This window comes from Xiphias gladius, chromosome 1, assembly GCF_016859285.1.
Source record: "Xiphias gladius isolate SHS-SW01 ecotype Sanya breed wild chromosome 1, ASM1685928v1, whole genome shotgun sequence".
Lineage (NCBI taxonomy): Eukaryota > Metazoa > Chordata > Actinopteri > Istiophoriformes > Xiphiidae > Xiphias > Xiphias gladius.
The window spans coordinates 7153824-7172728 of record NC_053400.1 but is presented as its reverse complement, the minus strand read 5'-3'; the positions used below and the strand labels follow the sequence as shown (position 1 = coordinate 7172728).

At 38.9% G+C, this 18905-nt stretch overlaps 1 protein-coding gene across 1 annotated transcript in view; it reads right to left on the bottom strand.

Moving 5' to 3' along the window:
• Positions 1–18905, bottom strand: part of itfg1 (integrin alpha FG-GAP repeat containing 1) — a 155281-nt gene that overhangs the window by 107963 nt on the left and 28413 nt on the right. The window contains exons 7-8 of the mRNA XM_040131108.1: positions 15981–16030; positions 7676–7757 (exon numbers count right to left, since the gene is read on the bottom strand). Coding sequence (XP_039987042.1) covers positions 7676–7757; positions 15981–16030 — 132 coding nt within the window. The remainder of the gene's footprint in view (positions 1–7675; positions 7758–15980; positions 16031–18905) is intronic.

The window sequence follows — 18905 nt, the reverse complement described above, 5'->3', positions numbered from 1 at the left end:
GCAGTGGTTGAGGAGAGAACGAGGCAGACAGAAAAGAGTGAGAGGAGGAGAGATTGGATGTAATACAATATATTAAGATGAGTGGAGGAAAAAACGCCTGAGGGGAGAGCAGAGACAAATATGCTGTCCTGTTAACATGCTGACTTACCTGCACGCCCGCACGCACGCACGCACGCACACACACACACACGCACACACACACACACACTCTCTCTCTCACATAGACATACACACACAGCCTTTCTGATTTTAAATATCACTTCCAAACACATTCCTGTCTCGCTGTCTGAAAAATCTCCCTATCTTAGTGAGCTGCTGGTCGCAGAGCAGCTTCCCTCCATCCTACCTGCAGTGAAGCTAACTGACACACTTGGTTCTGGGACTTTGTTGTGCTTTACCTAATGATGAATTATGCATCGGCCGCTGTCACTTTGAAAAATGCAATTACCTCAGTGATAAGGCAGATGGGCCTGTTTTGTCTGGCATATGCTGTGCATCTATTAAGAGTCTAGCACTGGAAACGGAACTGCTAACACACAAACACAGGCAGGTGGACACATTCCCGTATGCATCCATGAACATACATGTACACAAGTACATACACACGTACAATCACACTGCAAGTTTATCCAGTGTTTGCTGCCTGTGGAAGCTACTCAAGCAGACGACTTTCAACGAATTGGTAAAACAAACATATCCCTTATACCCAAATTAGTTCTACCTGTTTGGTGTTTACAGCATTTATCATGTTGGCCATGTGTGTTCTGAGGGAAGGTCAGTACTGTATATGAGACATTAGTGGCAAAAAGAAAGGGATAATCAAAGAATGAAATCGTTTCATCTTTTTTTATTCTGAAAAAAAAAAAAAAAGGGTTCAATTTGGTTACTATTTAAAAACATGTTCTATTCAATTGACTGGAAGTGACACACATTAAGTCTGCATTCTCTTTATGTAGAAGTTGTCACACATACAGCACTAAACCTAATGTTGGTGACAGAGACCAGCCTGGTTCAGTTGTAAGACTAGATCAGTGAAATGCAAGATCAGTCCTTCTATAATTAGCAAAAGGAGTGACTTCCGAATTTGTTTTTCATGACGCCCACTAAACAGTTCCGAGAAAGTGGTCAGGGCTTGAAAGACAAAGCTGAATTCTGCCAGAGTTGGTCACCAGAAAACATCAAAAATGCTAAAATATGGGTCAAAGGAAATAAAGCGTTCAAGGCTTTTCACCAAGTAGGTACACATAATGGTAGGTAACACAAAACACCATTAAAGTTTGGCTCGGACATGAACTCATTTGGTATTTGAGTGTACAGAGAATGTACAGAAAATCACATTTAAACTGATATTCTAATAGACTGGGATCTTCAAAGACATGATAAGATGGTACATAAGCCATTAGTAATGATCCTTCAGATACTAGACGCCAAATTCCACGGCTATTTGAAAACATGCTACCACATAACATTACATGCAAAGAGACGCTCAGGCAGGTAGTGTGGCTGCACACAGTGATGAAACCTTCCAGCTGGGAAGATCCCAGGACACAACTCCCTGCAAAGTCTAAATACAAACTCCAATTGTATTACTATTATCATAGAAGACAATATGAGATTCTGTGACTACTTAATGATCACTACCAAGCCAAAAAGAAAGGCAGGCATTACTAAACATAGCTTCATATAGATGTCAAGATCTATGACTGATGTGTAATGAACGTACTTGAAACTAAATTGCTTTAAACATTTAAATCAACATTTTTTGTAAATCTTAAGTTGCTGCAGCTTACTTAATGAGCTTTCCCAGACAAGATGCTTGATAAAACTAAACACTACATTTTTCAGGAAGAAAGGGGGGCAGAGCTGCAGCCTCGCAAGACTGTATCTAACAGCCTGCAAAAATATAAATACAATACAAGTGGTATGACACTCAGCAGCCAGTGTTAGTAAGTATCAATTTCCTTTTTATTATATTATTTAGAATTTATTATTACTGCTGTTGTCACTGTATATCGATATACTGCATATTTCAAATAAAAAATACATACAGTGAGATCCAAGGGTCCGAGACCACTTTCCCAGTCACTTGACCGGGAAAGTGGTCTCAGACTTTTAGACCCCACTGTACATTTGAATTTGAAGAAACAGAGAACAACATAGATACAAGAAAATGTGGCGGAAGATGGACAGACATAAAGATATAGAGGAAATGTAGTGGAAAGCTAGAGGTAGAAGGAAGGGGTGAGAACTGACAATGTGATGTGTGATGGAAATAATTCCCACTCCAGATCACACTGACATGCAATGCTGCCCTCTGCTCTATCTCATTCTCTGTTCTCCTCTTCCTTTCCTTAACTCCTTCATTATCCTCCCTGCCATCTTCCCCTCCTCCCTCTCCAGATCATCCACTTCAGCATATATTTGTATTTTTATCCTCTTTTCTATCTCGGTTCATGTCATCTTTGAAGTGTGCCATTCCCCCTCACTCTTTCATTTGCCTCAATTTCTCTCCTCTCTTTCATTCGGCCTCCCTGCGGTCATTCATTCAAGGTCTTTCGGGAGAGCTAAGATGTGCTCTTTAATTAGCCTTGAGAGAAGCTGGTCAGATGGGCTCATAAGATGGCAACACAAAAAGAGACAAACCGTGAATGATAATACCAACAGAGTTAGTCTGGTGGATAGAGATAGGCTGTTATAGTAAGTAGGAGGACAATTAAAATAAGTAGATAAAGACTAAATACAGGCTGAAGTATGGGAAAAGGGGATGGACACACAAACAGCAACACATGCGAATTGAATGCAGCTTAACAGGCAGTGACGAATATTAATATCTTTTTTGGGTCTAATTGTTAAATTTATGTGACTGTGTCAGAGAGGTTTTGATTCAACGTAACCATAAGTTCAAAGCTGCGTTTGGTTGTTTTGGATTGTATTCTATACTCTACAGTGTCATTGTTACGTTCCCCATCCTCTGTACATGCACCACCTGAAGTCTGGGGAGCCACATCTCAAACATGCATATACGAAATTAAGCTGTGAACTAAGGGCTTCTACTTGACCTGATCACATTAGATGCAGGCTACACAACAGTTTAATATCACTTCAAGTATGTACTTGACTGGTTAACTGGACGTGTGTCACAAAAGTGTAACATTTATCCACAGCTCACAAAAGGTAACTTATTTGTAGCGATAAGAGGGAACAAGAATATAAGACTAATGTCACATTCACGTGCTCCTCGGATCGTTGCATTTCCCGAGTTGGGAAGTCCTTCTTCCGACTTCTGTGTGCTCAAGTGGTTTTAAGTCAGAATGTGGAAACAACATGGATGCTACAAAGTAGGTGTGTTGTATTTTATTGATCAGAGTGTCCCGGAGTTGTTAATGCATCAGCACACTCCCTGAAACCACTAATATATTGCAACAGCTCGTGTACCAATATTTTTGCTGACTTTCTGAGTTGTTCTTCCGACTTGAGGGGGCATTCGTGTGAATTTTCCCAGTCGGAAACATATGATAAGATTTGAAACTGTACTCTTTAAGAAGAGTTTGAAATCATGTCTTTCATTTTAATTAAATGACTCAACTGGACAGCTGTATGTACAGCACACTGTTCAGAGCCATCTCTATAGTTCCTTAGACTATATAGTCTTATATATACTCTTTTAAACATCTAGCTGCATACATAACTTGAACATTGATTGGTTATTAGGGTTTCGGACTTGAATACTTGACGTGTACATGATCTTGAAAACTTCTACAAATAGTAAGCACTGAGCTAAAGGGACCATTGTATCACTTCTGTGTTCACTTGAGCTGTGTGCTTGTGTGTGTTTGTCTTGCAGCTATAGAGGAAAAACTGCTGTGGGCTTCAGGCTGAAATGCATTTTGGACATGTGGCATTAAAATATTTAAAGACTCTTCACTTAAGAGAGCAGGTTATTTCAGCTTTGTGTGTATTTCTTGTCAGAGCCAATCTTCTCTGTCTCATACCGAGTCTCCCATTCAGCCCCATGGATTTTATAACAAACGCTAACGCCACCCTCGTTGGCACAGAGCATCTCTCTCTGTCTCAGCCTGACAATAAGCTAATTAGAAATACAGACAAAGACTAAGAGACATAGTTAGGGCGATGAATGCGTTTCGAATTAAAGTCTTACGTTATTTGATAGTGTGTATGATGTAATCTAGCATCAACTGCATACAGCGATTCAATTACTGCTTATAATGTCTTTACATAGTATTAGATATTATTGTTCTATATATGGTTAAGCACTAATCATGAGAAATTATGTAGCTTTTAAGCAAAGTGAAGAGTGACTAGGAAGGCTCTGATTAATACTCAACATCCTAGAAGAGAAAGGGTCTAAAAAAAAATAAAAAAATAGCGAGAGGGTCAATCTAGTCCTCCTCCGACAATGTAATAAAATCTGATGTTCCAGTGACACCTAAAGCTATTTAGATGAAGAATAGAGGGAGGAGAGGGAAAACAAGCGTGAAAAGCGAGTAAGCTGTAGATAGCAAATGTACAGAAGATCAAGAGTAATAAAGATAGACAGCGACAGCCGAGGAGGGGTAGAGTGAAGCAGACAAAACGGGCCAAAAAAAACCACGTTACATCCTGCAAGGCATCTCTCTCCCAGAATTTGGCAGATTATTAGAAGCGTGACCCTGTAAGGCTTCAATCCTCCGCTAACGAGGGCAACGTCTTGAAGTGGCATTTCCGAGCCGAAGGAAAAAGGGAAAAAAAAAAAGAGGAAAAGATTAAAGAAATGAAAAAGTTTTTGTCTAGATAAGCTTGAGATTTAAACAAAAAAAGATAATCGCCCCCCAGAGACGATGAATTAAATACATACATGTTCGCAAGCAAATTACACAAATACATGCTGTCACACAGAATCCCTCAAGACATACAGACACACACATTCGCAGCATATAGGTCATTTCCCCTCTGGTTCATACATTATTGCCAATTTGGGAAGGGGAAGTTTGTTCACTAAATATTTGATGGACACCCCTATCTGCAATGAGATTAACAGATTAATCTTGCCAATAAAGATGTGGTTATCAGTGCAAAGCTCTGTGTGCATGCTTGTATGTGTCTGTGTGTGTGTTCATGTGCATGAGATTCATACAAGACCAAAAGTTAATTAAAAATGCATCCAACATTACACAGCTAAGGACCGCACATAGCTCAAACTGAGTAATAAGGGTCTTAATGTTATTAAAAAAAATGCAACTGAAAAAAGGCAAAAACAAGAGTAGCAAACCAGAAAAACCAATACATTTCTTAGGATATATCGGATTTTTCACAGTCACTTTGCCATTCACATATAATAAAAAGAAACCATCCATCATACCTTTAAAACATAATGAAAGTACTAATTTTAACATTCATACATCATTTTCACATAAATAAATGTCAATACTTCAATATTGCTAGTTAATTTAGTATTTATTGTCTGGTAGGAAGAATTCCACGAAAAATCCACTAATTTACAGGGGGTGATGCATTGTTGATTTGGATTTGGTTATTCAGAATAAATAAAAAAGAAAAAACTTGTTGTAAAGATGAAGCAGCAGACCGGAAAAAAGACATCACGAGTGGAGATGTTGCACCTTGACACATTAAGCAGTCCTATGTCTCTTGAATTACTTGGAACGCTGTTTGAAAATGTGCATATTTTTAGGACAACCTAATTTTCCTCTCTCAAGGACCACTGCTGCAAGAAAAAATATGATATGATGCCGGATGTGCACGTGAAATCACTACAGACATCATTGTTTTGCATGAAAAATGGAGACAAAGTGAAACAAATAAAAATCTTGCAGATTAGCAAGAGTATGTAACTTTGAAAATAAACAGTAACACAATCTTCCCTCTCACAAATGAAAAGCTGAATTCATAAGTAATAAAATGCAGCCTTGTTGAATTCATTACACTCTGGTACAACACCAGAATTTAAAACGGGGAAATTTTGTGGGCAAAAATAAGTAATTTCAATAGAATTGTTGCAGTTTGTCGACTTTCCGGGGTGAAGCAAATCTGCTCAAATCTTTAGCACAGACTTCAACTTTAGAGAACTTTGACTTGAGAATTCGCTCTTTTGACCATAAGCAAACGGTGTTGACAGCGTTGACCTTCGAGGGAATGTAAAGCTCAACAGTCCAAAACATGAGAGGCTATTGTGGCTTATTAGCTGTGCTGCACACTCCACTTTTATTTCAACCCTCGTCTTTCTGACTCTAAACTGCTCCACAAAGTGCCATGGTTTGCATATAGTTATGAGACAAGAGTCAATTGCACCTGTAGTTCACCAACTAGCCTCGTGAATGGCCCCTATGTCACCAAACTTCTACAACCACATTTTTTGCGTGGATGAATTTTGCTGTGCTAATTTCTAGTGTGAATGGGCCTTTAGCTGGTCTGGCATTACCATTAGCTTATGGTGGTTAAAGCTAGCTACTGTTATCAAACTTTAACCTAGATATTGCTGTGTCAGTTCTGTGACATTGCTGTGACATTACTGAGTCAATATGCTGATTCTATGACTCCTCTCTACTTGCTCTACTGTTATGCTTTGTTTTAGCATGTCACAAATAAACATTTCATTTGATGTAGGGAAATTCAGTGTGCCAATAACCAGTAATTTGCACTTGTGACCAAATTGGCAGCTATTGATCAAAAGTTACATAGTCGCACTTTAAAGCTAAGAATAGCTTACATCTGGCTTCAGGCTCCGGAAGACTATTTATCCATTCAGGGACACCCAGCATAGTAGCATGTGCTCATTGTGCATCTTGACAGCAGAAGCTGAGGGAGACAGGGACTATTACTCATTCAATTTTCTCCTTCACCCTCTCCTAAAAATAGACTGTTGTATACCATTAGATTGTTTATCTGAGTGGTATTTACCTTGAAAAACAAGCATAAGAAACCAGCAAAACTTCCCCCCCTCCCCTGGCTAAGGTGGTTGCTCTCACCAGAGTGACCAGGGGCCACTTTGTGGCGCACAGGCTGCAGCCTGGAGATTAGAGAGCCAGCAGAGATTTGCTGAGGATAAATGTAAAGCTGAGCTGAACAATGAATACTACTGGCCAAGATTGTTTAAGGGGATAAGAAGTTCACAAAAATCTGGCTGTATGTGGGATTGAGTGTGTGTATCAAAGTGTGTGTCTGCAACTGTCTGTGCATGTGTAAGATTAGCCTGTCTGCAAAGGGGTGAGCATGTGTGGTGTGTGTGTGTAGAGAAAGAAAGTTACGGGATGAGAAAGCTGTAGTGAAATTCCAAAGCCATGAAGACCAGACAGTCCTATTTGGAAGCCTTTGAAGATACACAGCTTCAAATGCAGAGGGAGCTTAAAGGACTTAGGATAGGAATGGATCTGCCACACATCCACACACATACAGATATATGGGGCAAGGCACTTTTGAGTATAATCTGGCCCAGTACAACTCTGATGTGTTCTAAGTATCTTGAGATGCGTTTACACAGCGACTTCCTGTGTCTCTGATTTTTTACATTCTAACTCTGTCCGATAACAAACCAAATCCCCACAGTACATGCCAGTGCTAGGTTTAAAAAGGATCTCTCTGTTAGTCTGTCACAGCCATACATAAACACATTAGGGTTTGTCAAAAATGACAGCAAATGACAAATCTTTGTCTTTCTCACCGAAGTCGACAAAGGAGGACTGTCCCACAATGCTGCCTGGTGGATTTGCTGGCATGACTTCAGCTTTGGTGAAGTTTCCATCCTGCGAGAATAACCATTACGTACAAAGAAAGAGAGAGAGAAAAGAAGGGAGAGAATTATGCAGGGATTATGCCGTTTCATAAATGCTGATACATATTATAACTACAGGACTGCAGGCTCCTGTCTTCTTCAAGAGTCATGAATAAGTCAACTTCAATTCAATAAATGTAGTGTATAATGTCACAGATCACGTCGATCTAGGTGGAGACTTAAAGATGGAGAACAGAGGTACAAAAATTAACATACTGGCTCTTAGCTTTTACTCTACAGGACCAAGGTTCATGGGGCCTTCAATGGACGATAGACACAAAGTTACAAGGGATGGCTTTTGTGTGTCTATCTGTGCGCAGTATGTGCATAAACATGAGAAGTGCATACATGTGCAAAAACCTCACTGTCAGGAGCTGCATATATGCATATATCATATCAGATACTGGAGAACCGCAGCTGAAAGGTTCTAAACACTCCCAACATTCACAACAGCAGTCTGTGTGGACAATCTCAGCACGTGAGTAATTTACACTAAATGATAACATTTAGTGATTGCCTTCTTGTCTTGAAATACTGTTAAAATGCCCCCCCGCCAAAAAAAAGAGAGAGAAAGAATCATATTTTCTCCTTAGACAAAATCTGAAAATGTGAAGATTAAATGGATGTGAATCATTTTTTTGAATATTAAGTCCGTTTAGACAGGACATTTTGCTCAGGTAACCCACTGAAAACTGAAAGTGGGTCTTCATTATTTTACATGCAGCTACACTCAGATCACTGCTGCAGAAAGTTATTTGGAGTAAAACGTTAAAATGTCATAGATAAATCTATTAATTACTTTTTTGAGTAATAGTTACATCTATATAATCTCAAAAAGCAGTAAAAGATTACCTTTCACAGGTCTCCGGAGCCACAAATGACATTTACGAAATGCTAATATGTCCAACCATTAAAAAAAAGCAAATTCTCACAATTACGAAGCTGGAACCAGCAAATGTCTTGCATTTTGTTTGAACATTTACTTAAATGATTCATTGATTATTAAAATCCTAATCAACTAATTGCTCTAGCGCTAACTGTCTTATGGCCAGTTATTTTCTCAATCAATCGATTAGTTGTTTGGTCCATAAAACATCAGAAAACTACCAGGAGATGTCTTCAAATTGCTTTGTTTGTCTGACCAAAACTTCAAAACCAGAAGATTTTAAATTTACTATATTGTCAGGTGAGGAAAAGCAGCAAAAACCCTCACATCTGTGACGCTAGAAACATCTTATGTTGATATTTTTGCTCAAAAAACGGCTCTACAATGACTTCAAAATTACTAGAGATTTTCTGCGTTTCTCAAGTACAAGAAAAGAGGAGAAAAGGACATACAGTAAGCATATTTTGGGGGGGGGGGGTTACAATATGTGCACACACGCATGTGTGTAAATGTGTATGCAGCAGCAGATGTGAATCTATGAAGTGGCAAACTGTTGCCTACTGATAATGTAACCCAAAATTCTCTATAGGTTAGTTAGTACATCAACATTTTGACATCTGAACGGGGCTTCTGCACGACTGATCATCCCTGACTGGAACATCACATCCTGAATATTGGTAAATGCCCTTATAATCTAGAGCCATGCAGGAGTCCTGAGGGAAAAACTGTCTTGCAAAATAAGTATTTTATGTTTCTGGAATAAACAACACTTTGTTTGGGATAACTAGGAGATGAGTAGTTAGCTAGAGCAGCAACAGCCACGATGAATGAACAGACAAAGAAAATGTTGGCATACACTATCTAATACGTGGTTTTTAGAAGTGTTGTGCAAAACAATTCAGTCTGGAAAGCACGCACGCACATGCATGCACGCGCGCACACACACACACACACACACACACACACACACACACACACACACACACACACACACACACACACACACACACACACACGAGGGAGGGGGAGAGAGAGACACCCTAGAAAACAATAACTTGATGAACCAATGAAGTTAAGAAATGAGGGGCAGGATTATTACTTCAAAGCTTCAGTAGTTAATTTGTGCATGAGTTTATATGTTTTTGCACATTTACAGCAAACCAGCTCATGAGTTGTATTTACAGATACTGTAAATGAATGGAGTCATTATTTCTGAATGTCATAAGGATTCATTTGTTTTGATTTCGTCCTCTGCTAATCACGGATTGCTTAAATACTGCTGACTACGACTGAAACCCTAAAAATCATTATTTTTAGTAGATTGGTGCCTCTACATATGTGGACAAATCATACAAAACATTAAATAGCATTAAATGCCCATTTATTGGTTTTACAAAGTGTTGCCTCTACAAAACTGCAGTAAACCACTGGGTTACATAGCCTTCAAACTGAAGACTGAAGTCAGATGATGTCTCCTGATAAGCCACTGCAGAGAGCTGCCGGTAAGTTGTTTTATTCTGTGCAGGGATTGTGCAGGTACAGGCTGTAAATCAGTAAATTTAGTCCAAAATTACATTTTGTTTCAATTATTCACAGCACATAAATCAATTGCTTTCAGAGGTTAATTATTTGCATCATTTTTGATGCTTTGAATGTTAATGAGGCATAAATGTGGAGGCACTTATTTTGGTGATTTAAATGAGCCAAAAATTCCAACAGCCAAAGATTCAGGCTATCACTGATAGTGTATACATTTGTTTATTGCCTAACCTTATTTGTTTAAATTTTTAAAGAATTAATGGTTCTGTAACCACTGTGTGTTGAATGTAAAAAAACCAACCTTCCAGAAAAGGACTGCAAAACACACAGACACACACATACGTCCAGTACGTGGTAGCAAAATATGAACCAATTTTTTGAGTTAATACTACGATTCTTTAAAATTATACTTTGAGATAGTTTGGAGTGACTTCTCATCCAAATTTTGAATTATTTACAAAAAAATCTAATACAGAGAGATATACTGTATGTAATACCTTTTCTGTTTTCTTAAATGCATGCGTGTGTGCATGTTCGGTTGAACCATGCAAAAGAAAATGACACACTTTGAAGCTGATCTGTTCAAAAGCAGCGAGAATCAATGCGAGTCAATTAGATCAAAAGCTTCCAATTACACACACACACACACACACACACACACACACACACACACACACACACACACACACACACAAGCACCCACAGATGTGGCAATAGGGTCTTAACTCTCTGTGTGTTAAGGATGACATCTTAGTCAGTGTGATTGACTGGTGCTGGTTGCCTGATTGCAAGATGTCATGATTAAAACTCTGTGTATGTGTGTGTGTGTGTGTGTGTGTGTGTGTGTGTGTGTGTGTGTGTGTGTGTGTGTGTGTGTGTGTGTGTGTGTGTGTGTGTGTGTGTGTGTGTGTGTGTGTGTGTGTGTGTGTGCGTGTGTGAGAGACAGTTTGAGCTGATTGATGTGTGAAGATGAAAGGATTACAGGTCTTGTTATTATTCTTCCCTTCTGTTCACATCACACCCAACACGTGTCGCACGCACGCATGCACGCATGCACCTCTCCAAACAGTGCAGTTGAATGACATATGCACATTTGTAGAGGTGTACGACATTTTACAGCACAAAAACACTGCAGGAGAAGGACTCTATCCTGGGTCAACTGGTAGGCTTTTAACATCACTAAAAACAACAAAAAGAACCAATATGATGCAGAATTATTGAAAACACTGATGGGAAAAGTGTGTATATATCAAGTTTTGTGTAGCGATGCATGGCATTTGGGGTACATAGTTTTGTGCTGGGAACAGTGGCATTAAGGATTGGATCAACTCAAAGTGCCCTTGGGCATGAGACTGTAGACGTGTAGTATATTAATATTGAATATATGGCTATTCCCCCCAGGATAAACTTCCTTTCATATGAAAAGATGGTCAAACCTGATGCTGTGTCCCACTAAAGTGTATCAAAGTAAGAACAACATATATGGTCTATTATTGAAGGAGCCTCAACTTTTTTGCACTGAATATTTAACTGAAATAATATGTTACACCTCATACAGAAGTACAGGCTGTAGGTGGCACAAATCACATGATATTATCCTGATGAATTGTGAAAAGAAAAAGAAGCATTAGTATCATAATCATTGGAAAACTAGAATAAATCATCTTTAAGAAGAAATGTATATAACATAATATAAGATAATATAATAGAATAGAATAGAATAGAAGTATTTCTTAATGCAAAATGGTATTTTGTTGCCCTCTATGAGGTAAGGCCCACATAAGCTCATGCAAGCACTCAATTATTATGAGCGCATTATGCTTTTAAGCCCAGAGGGAACATTTGTAATAGTTATGACAATGCCAAATTTGCATGAAATGAGCTATTTTGCATGTGGCTATTACATTGTTTTCCTGTGTGAAAATAACAAAATATATCCCAGCCCCACAGATTAGCTTGTTTAAGTGCCCAAGGAAGCAAAATGCTCAAGAGTTGCATATGTACACTATCAAATTCTTTCTGGTCCTCCACGTAAATTGACCTCTTGGACCTATATGCTCGGCAAAACTCACTGACATTTTCTCCTCACTATATAGAATACTCAGAATATTACTCTTTGCCTGTCTCTGTGGTAGAGTGGTATAGAGCAAATGGCTTGGTCTGAAAGTGTATATTTCTTTGTATGAAAGACTAAAATAGAGACACATCTCAAAACACTGATGTGTTTGTGTAGCCTACTGCAGTATGTTTTGTGTGTGTGATCAGAGGTATGTGTAAGGATTGACTGGGAAGAAAATCACCCACTAATGAACTCAATTATTCTATCAGCTGTTATAGAATTGACCTTTAAAACCCCTTGGCTCTACCCACAGGCCAATGAAAACACCTCTCTTCACTCATCTCACTGGCCTGTTGTTTTTCCCCTCTTCTGCGAGTGCCTTCCCTTGTGTAATCGCAGAAAAACAGAGGAACAGGGAGGGATGGAAGGAGACTTAGGGGGAGAGAAAACAGAGAAAAGTAATTAAAACAGAGTGCTGGAGAAAGAGGAGTCTGCTGGCCTGTGACCGATAGATGCAGCTGCATTGAACCGAAGACCGCAGTGGGATTAACAGGGGTCTAATACTCTGAGGATGCTGGGAAATAGCTCGGTCTTGTGTGTTTGTGTATACAAGTGTGATTTTTTGTGTGTCCTTCCATGGCCATGTATGCCTCGTGCCTTTGGATGAAGAATATTTCTGAATTTCTTCAAGTGTGCGTGGTTGTGAGCATTTATTTGTGAATTTAACGAAAGAAGAACAGAAAATGCAGCAAGATGAAAGGAACACATTGGGCTTTTTCACTGACTAAAGGGAAGAATGAGACGGAGTGCTATAGATAAACTGCAGAGGACCAGATTTTTACTGACAAGGCTAAAACTCAATCTGTATGTAACTGAGAGTGTGTGTTCACAGAGTGTGGGGCAAATCTCTTGCTCCACACTCTGTTCCAACAGAATTTCAAAGCTCCACTTCAGCAAACAATGAAACATTATCAGTCAATTAGCAGCTGGAACACTTAAAAAATTACAAGACACACTGACTGAGATATCGACCCTTCCCACAAAGGGAAGAACTAATAAAAGATTGAATGATAAATTAATTCTAATAAATAAATGGTACAAAGCAAAACAAAAGCAAGCTTCACACAGTCAGGGAGAGAAATGTCCAGCTCCACGACTGAAAATATTACATATTTTCTACCAGACTTGTTGTGAGCTTAAGAAGATTAACTTTGTTTCTTTACACAGATAAAATAAATCTTTGACGTCAAATGACTTCCTATTTTTACTGAGGAAAAGCACCACTCCAACTGTCATCTACATGCTAATTCCATATTTTCAATTTTGCTTTATGGCAGATAAACAAAGGCTTATGGTTGAAACAACATTACCCCAAGAGTGCCAAGGCTGAAAATTTGTTTTTTTCTCATAATAGAAAATGTTCAGTTTGGACCTAGATATAGATTTGCATCAAATTACACAATCATCAGATATATGTCCCTTTTTTCTGATTCAAGTAAGTTCAGTTGTTTAAGCACAGTGGGCGTTCTGAACTAAATGCTACTGCACAGTGATAATACTAGACTAGATGCAGGAATGTCAATACCTTTGAAAGTATTTAGTTATAAACCAATGTATTGGATGAACAGAAATTTTGAGCTGATGATGGCCATAGATGAGAGGTCGGGGATAAAAGTTTTACAAATCATCTGCCGGGGATCATGAGAGTCTGTACCAAATTTCATGGCTATTCCTTCAACAGTTGTCGAGATATTTCAATAAAACCAATGTTAGAGCGCTAGAGGAAAGGTCAGAGGATCACCAAAGTCATTATAATTTATCCTCAAAGGATCTTGAATATCTGTACCAAATTTAATGGCAATTCATCCAATAGATATTTCATTTTGAATCACCGAAGTCAGCCTCCTGGTGGTGCTAAAGGAAAAGTCAGAAGGTTACTAAAGTCAGTTGGATTCATCATTTGGGAACCATCCATATCTGTTACATCACTATCAAAAAATCCATCACATAGTTGTTGAGATACAATATATCCATCTGGACCAAAGTGGCGTACTGACCGACTGACAGAATGACATTGCTGGCATGACTATAAACAAAGTTTAAAAAAAAAAAATCTTCTAACTAACAGACAGACAAAAAACAGGACTAAAAAGACAGGTTAAAAAAGAGCTTGGAATTCCCTTGAAAATTCAAAATAAATTCTCTTGCTTCATACTCTCACCTGATCAACAATTCTGCCAACCATCATGCATCCTATTGGTCTCTGGGCATGGCAGTTTATTTGCTCTGTTTTGCTCCTGCTGGGATTCTCTCTCCCCTTACACACATTCTTTCTCTGTCAAATCCTTCAATCTCTCAGTGTTTCTCTCCTCTTCCTTACCTCCTCCCCATCCTTTCTCCTATTCCCCCTCCCTGTGATAAGATAGACTACTGTTCGGCTTGTGCTTTGCCCTGCTGAATTTCAAATAGGCTCCTAAGGGGGGGGGCTGCGGTCTCCCCTCTCTGCTCTCCCAGAATATTAACTAGTCCTGCAGAAGTGCCAAAAGTCCTGCACCCCCAAGCACCCCCTGCTCATTGGGAAGCAGCAAATACAGTAGTTCTTCAAAACAAGTTGACCCAAATGCATGTGACCCACAGTCCAATTCTGGACCTTGACCCATCAGTTGGGAACCACTGAGCTAGATCACTGACAACCATTACTGACAGTTCACCACATTGGGTTTTTAGAGTCTAAATAGTTTAATACACATACACACACATACACACACACACCTCCAAATATATAAAAATGTTTGACACAATTGTTCTAGTATTTGAATGTTTTTGTACTGCAAAGACGATATGCTGTAATTTCCTTTATGGAGAATACAGATAGATTTACAAACATATTTTATACCCTCTGCTAAAATAATTTGTTTGGTTTATTGAGTCTGAGTAGTTGATTTAAAAAAGTAATGTTTTGATAATTGATTAACCGTTTATGCCATTATGGTAATGTATAGTATTATAAAATATTTGCTCGTTTCATCCTGTCTAATCTGAGAAATTACCTAATGGGGATTTTGGTTCTTGGTCAGACACAGTAAACTATTTTAAAGATCCCTAGTGTTGTTACTACTGCTAAACATTTGTGTTGTATTTGTCCTAATAGACTCCAAATCAATGAATATGAAACTAATTGTTGCAGCCATATTTCTACAACATTAGAAACTTTACATAGGATGAATGGTAAATGGACTGCATTATATAACGCTTTTCTAGTCTTATCGACCACCCGAAGCGCTTTACACTACATGCTACATTCACCCATTCACACACACATTCATACATCGCAACCGGACACACTCACACATACTCAGGGCAATTTAGGGTATCTTGCCAAAGGACACTTCAACATGCGGACTGCAAGAGCCGGGGATCGAACCACCGACCTTCCGGTTAGTCGAGATGAACCACTCTACCTCCTGAGCCACAGCTGCCTCTGTGTGAATGTTATGTGATATGTTATTACAAAAGAGAGTATATGAGAACTAACAAAATTATGTTATCACACAGTGATCATGCTTCCTAACACACGGGTACAGAGGAGTGAAGTGACTCACTCATGGCTGCCCTGACTGAACTGGTGAGGACTCTTAAAAAGACAGAATTTAGAAAAGAAAGCTTGGGTAGAGAATTAAGATGTAAACAAGTCCAAGAAGGCTTCTTACCTCGCTGATCCAGGTCTCAAATGCTGGGCCTTGAGTTGTCAGGAATAGATCTGGGATGGGGCAGAAAGAGAGACAGAAGGGAGGGTACAATTCAGTAAGTTAAACATAGGTTTATCTGGCAATTATAATCCAACACAGAACAGGGACTGATGAGCTAAAATGAAAAAAATGCTTTAGATTATTGGAAATGACAGCAACTGAAAATGTACACTGATCAAAATCAATAAAAAGTCAGTTACTGCTTAGACTGGTAATGTTGCCTTATTCATAAAGGAGAAGACATTTTTATCAGAGAGTCTGTATACTTAATGTTGTCAAAAATGGATTTGGTAAAATATATTTAAAAAACATTGTGATTTTATACATATTTTTATATATCTTTTACAAAGATTTGGCACTCAGTATCATTGTTACTGAGATGAGACGGGAATTGGCATTAAAATACCCAGTCCAGACCTGTAAATATCAGGACTAGTCAAATATTATCATGCTAACACTCATTTATCTTAGCTGAGATGATGAACTGACTTCTTAAAGCAGTAGTAGAAAAACAGGTGAAGAGAAGGAAAAAGGATAGTGGGGGGATCTCCCACTGAAAGCAACAGGATTTCACTCTGAGGCTTCACCCCCTGGTAATGCCTGTAGCTCTCTCTATTGGAATATTATAACATGTGCGTGTACTCATATTCCTTGCTCTTGAAGCTTAGGCTGCAGGCTGCACATCTAATGTGGTTTCTGTGTGCCTCTGTGAGAGGACGTTTACTTTCATCACTGCAGTCTCTGGACTGCGGTTCTGCCCCAGTAATTGGACATGAAATAAATATTGGCATTGATCTGCCTTAGGGCCCAGCTATACTCCATGTGTTGCCGTGCTCTGCATGAGAAAATACAAATGATTACAGAACGTGTGATGAATGGAGGGAAGAAAGGGTGGACCAATAATGACAGGAAGAATGAAGGTTGTGTGTAGTAATAGGTGTTACTGTGGACATTCTGGATATAACCAGTGTTAGTTTTGCAGTGGCCACTACTGCCAATATTGCAAGTGTAAAATGCTGCAGCGTGACACCTCACAAAAATGAAAAAAAAATGTATGTACAGTTGTATATAATAGATTAAAAGTAACACTTCACTCAATTACTAGTGTCAAACACTGTACTGACTCAAAATGTGTCTCTTTGAGCATACCAATTTAAACCAGCCCTTGTACTCTAATGGATGTGCTATCCCGAGATTCCACTGCAGTCATCCCCAGAACCCAGGAAAAACTCAGAGCGGAAGAGCTTCCTCTGAGAGAGCACTACTCTCCAGGAACATCCTGCAACTCATCTCGGTGTGCTTGAGTTAGCTATCATTTTTTAATCTATGTTTCAAAGTGGCAATCTTGAAGATTTAATCCTGGTTTATTGGCGACACCTGTAGTTACTGGTGGTAACAGCAAATGTGGTTCAATAATACAGGTCACAGAATTCTGGGGGCAGCAAAAAAAAGTATTGATGTTTTAATGAAAAAGTCAGGCAATAATTGGCCTTCCGTCATCATTCTGTGAGAAACCATGATTTGGTTGTATGCTGCACATGGCATGATTCTTAGATAGAATCCAGCCATTGAATACTGCATTAACTGTTTAGGAATTAGAAACATTTTTATACATAGTGCCTCCATCTTCAGAGGCTCAAAAATAACTGGAAATACCAACCTAATCATAAACATAAGGATTATTTTCAATACTTGGAGGAAAACCCTTTGCAGTCAATGACCGCCTGAAGTCCGGAACCTGTAGACATCATGAAATGCTGAGTTTCCTTCCTTGAGATGCTTTGCTGGGCTTTTACTGCAGCCACCTTCAGTTGCTGCTTTTTTGTGGGTCTTTCTGCCCTTAGTTTTGTAAGTAAGTACAAAGCATGCTCAGTTGGGTTTAGATCATTTGACTGACTTGGCCATTGAAGAATATTCCATTTTTTTGCCTTGAGGAGCTCTTGGTTTACTTTCACTGTATGTTTTGGGTCATTATCCATCTGTACTGTGAAGCACCATCCTAACAGTATAGCAGCATTTGGCTGAGTCTGAGAATAATAGTATAGTCCAATACACTTCAGAATTCATCTTTCTATTTCTATCAGCAGTCACATCATCAAAAAACACCAGTGACCCAGTTCCATTGGCAGCCAAACATGTCCATGCCATAACACTGCCCCCTCCATGTTTGACAGATGATGTGGTTTGCTTTGGATCATGAGTAGTTCCTTTCCTTCCCCATTCTCTTCTCCTCTCATCATTGTGGTACAAGTTAATCTTGGTTTCATCTGTCAAAAGAATCTTGTTCCAGAACTTGGCAGTCTTTTTTTAGATGTTTTCTGGCAAAGTCTAATCTGTCCTCTCTTCTTAAGTGTTACCAGTGGTTTGCACATTGTGGTAAACCCTCTGTATGTACATCACAAAGGCGTCTCTTGATTGTAGACCTTGACAATGATACACCTGCCTCCTCGAGAGTGTTCTTGACCTGACTAGATGTTGTCAAGGTGTTTTTCTTCACCAAGGAAAGAATTCTGTGATCATCCACTTTAGTTGTCTTCCATGGTCTTCCAGGCCTTTTGGTGTTGCTGAGCTCATCAGTGCATTCCTTCTTTTTGTGAATGTACCAAATTGTACTAAAATTTCTGCCATCTTTCTGATTTAGTTTGTTTTGTTTTTTCAGCCTAATGATGGCCACTTTCATTTGCATCAACACCTCTTTGGACAGCATATTGAGAGTTCCCATGAACAGCTACCATATACAAATTCAGCACTTAGAATCAACTCCAGACCTTTTATCTTATTAATTTGTCATGAAATAAAGAGGAAACAGGCCACACCTGTCCATGACACTGACTGTAAATCAATTGTCCAATTAGGAAAACTGTGTCACTGTCCAAATACTTATGT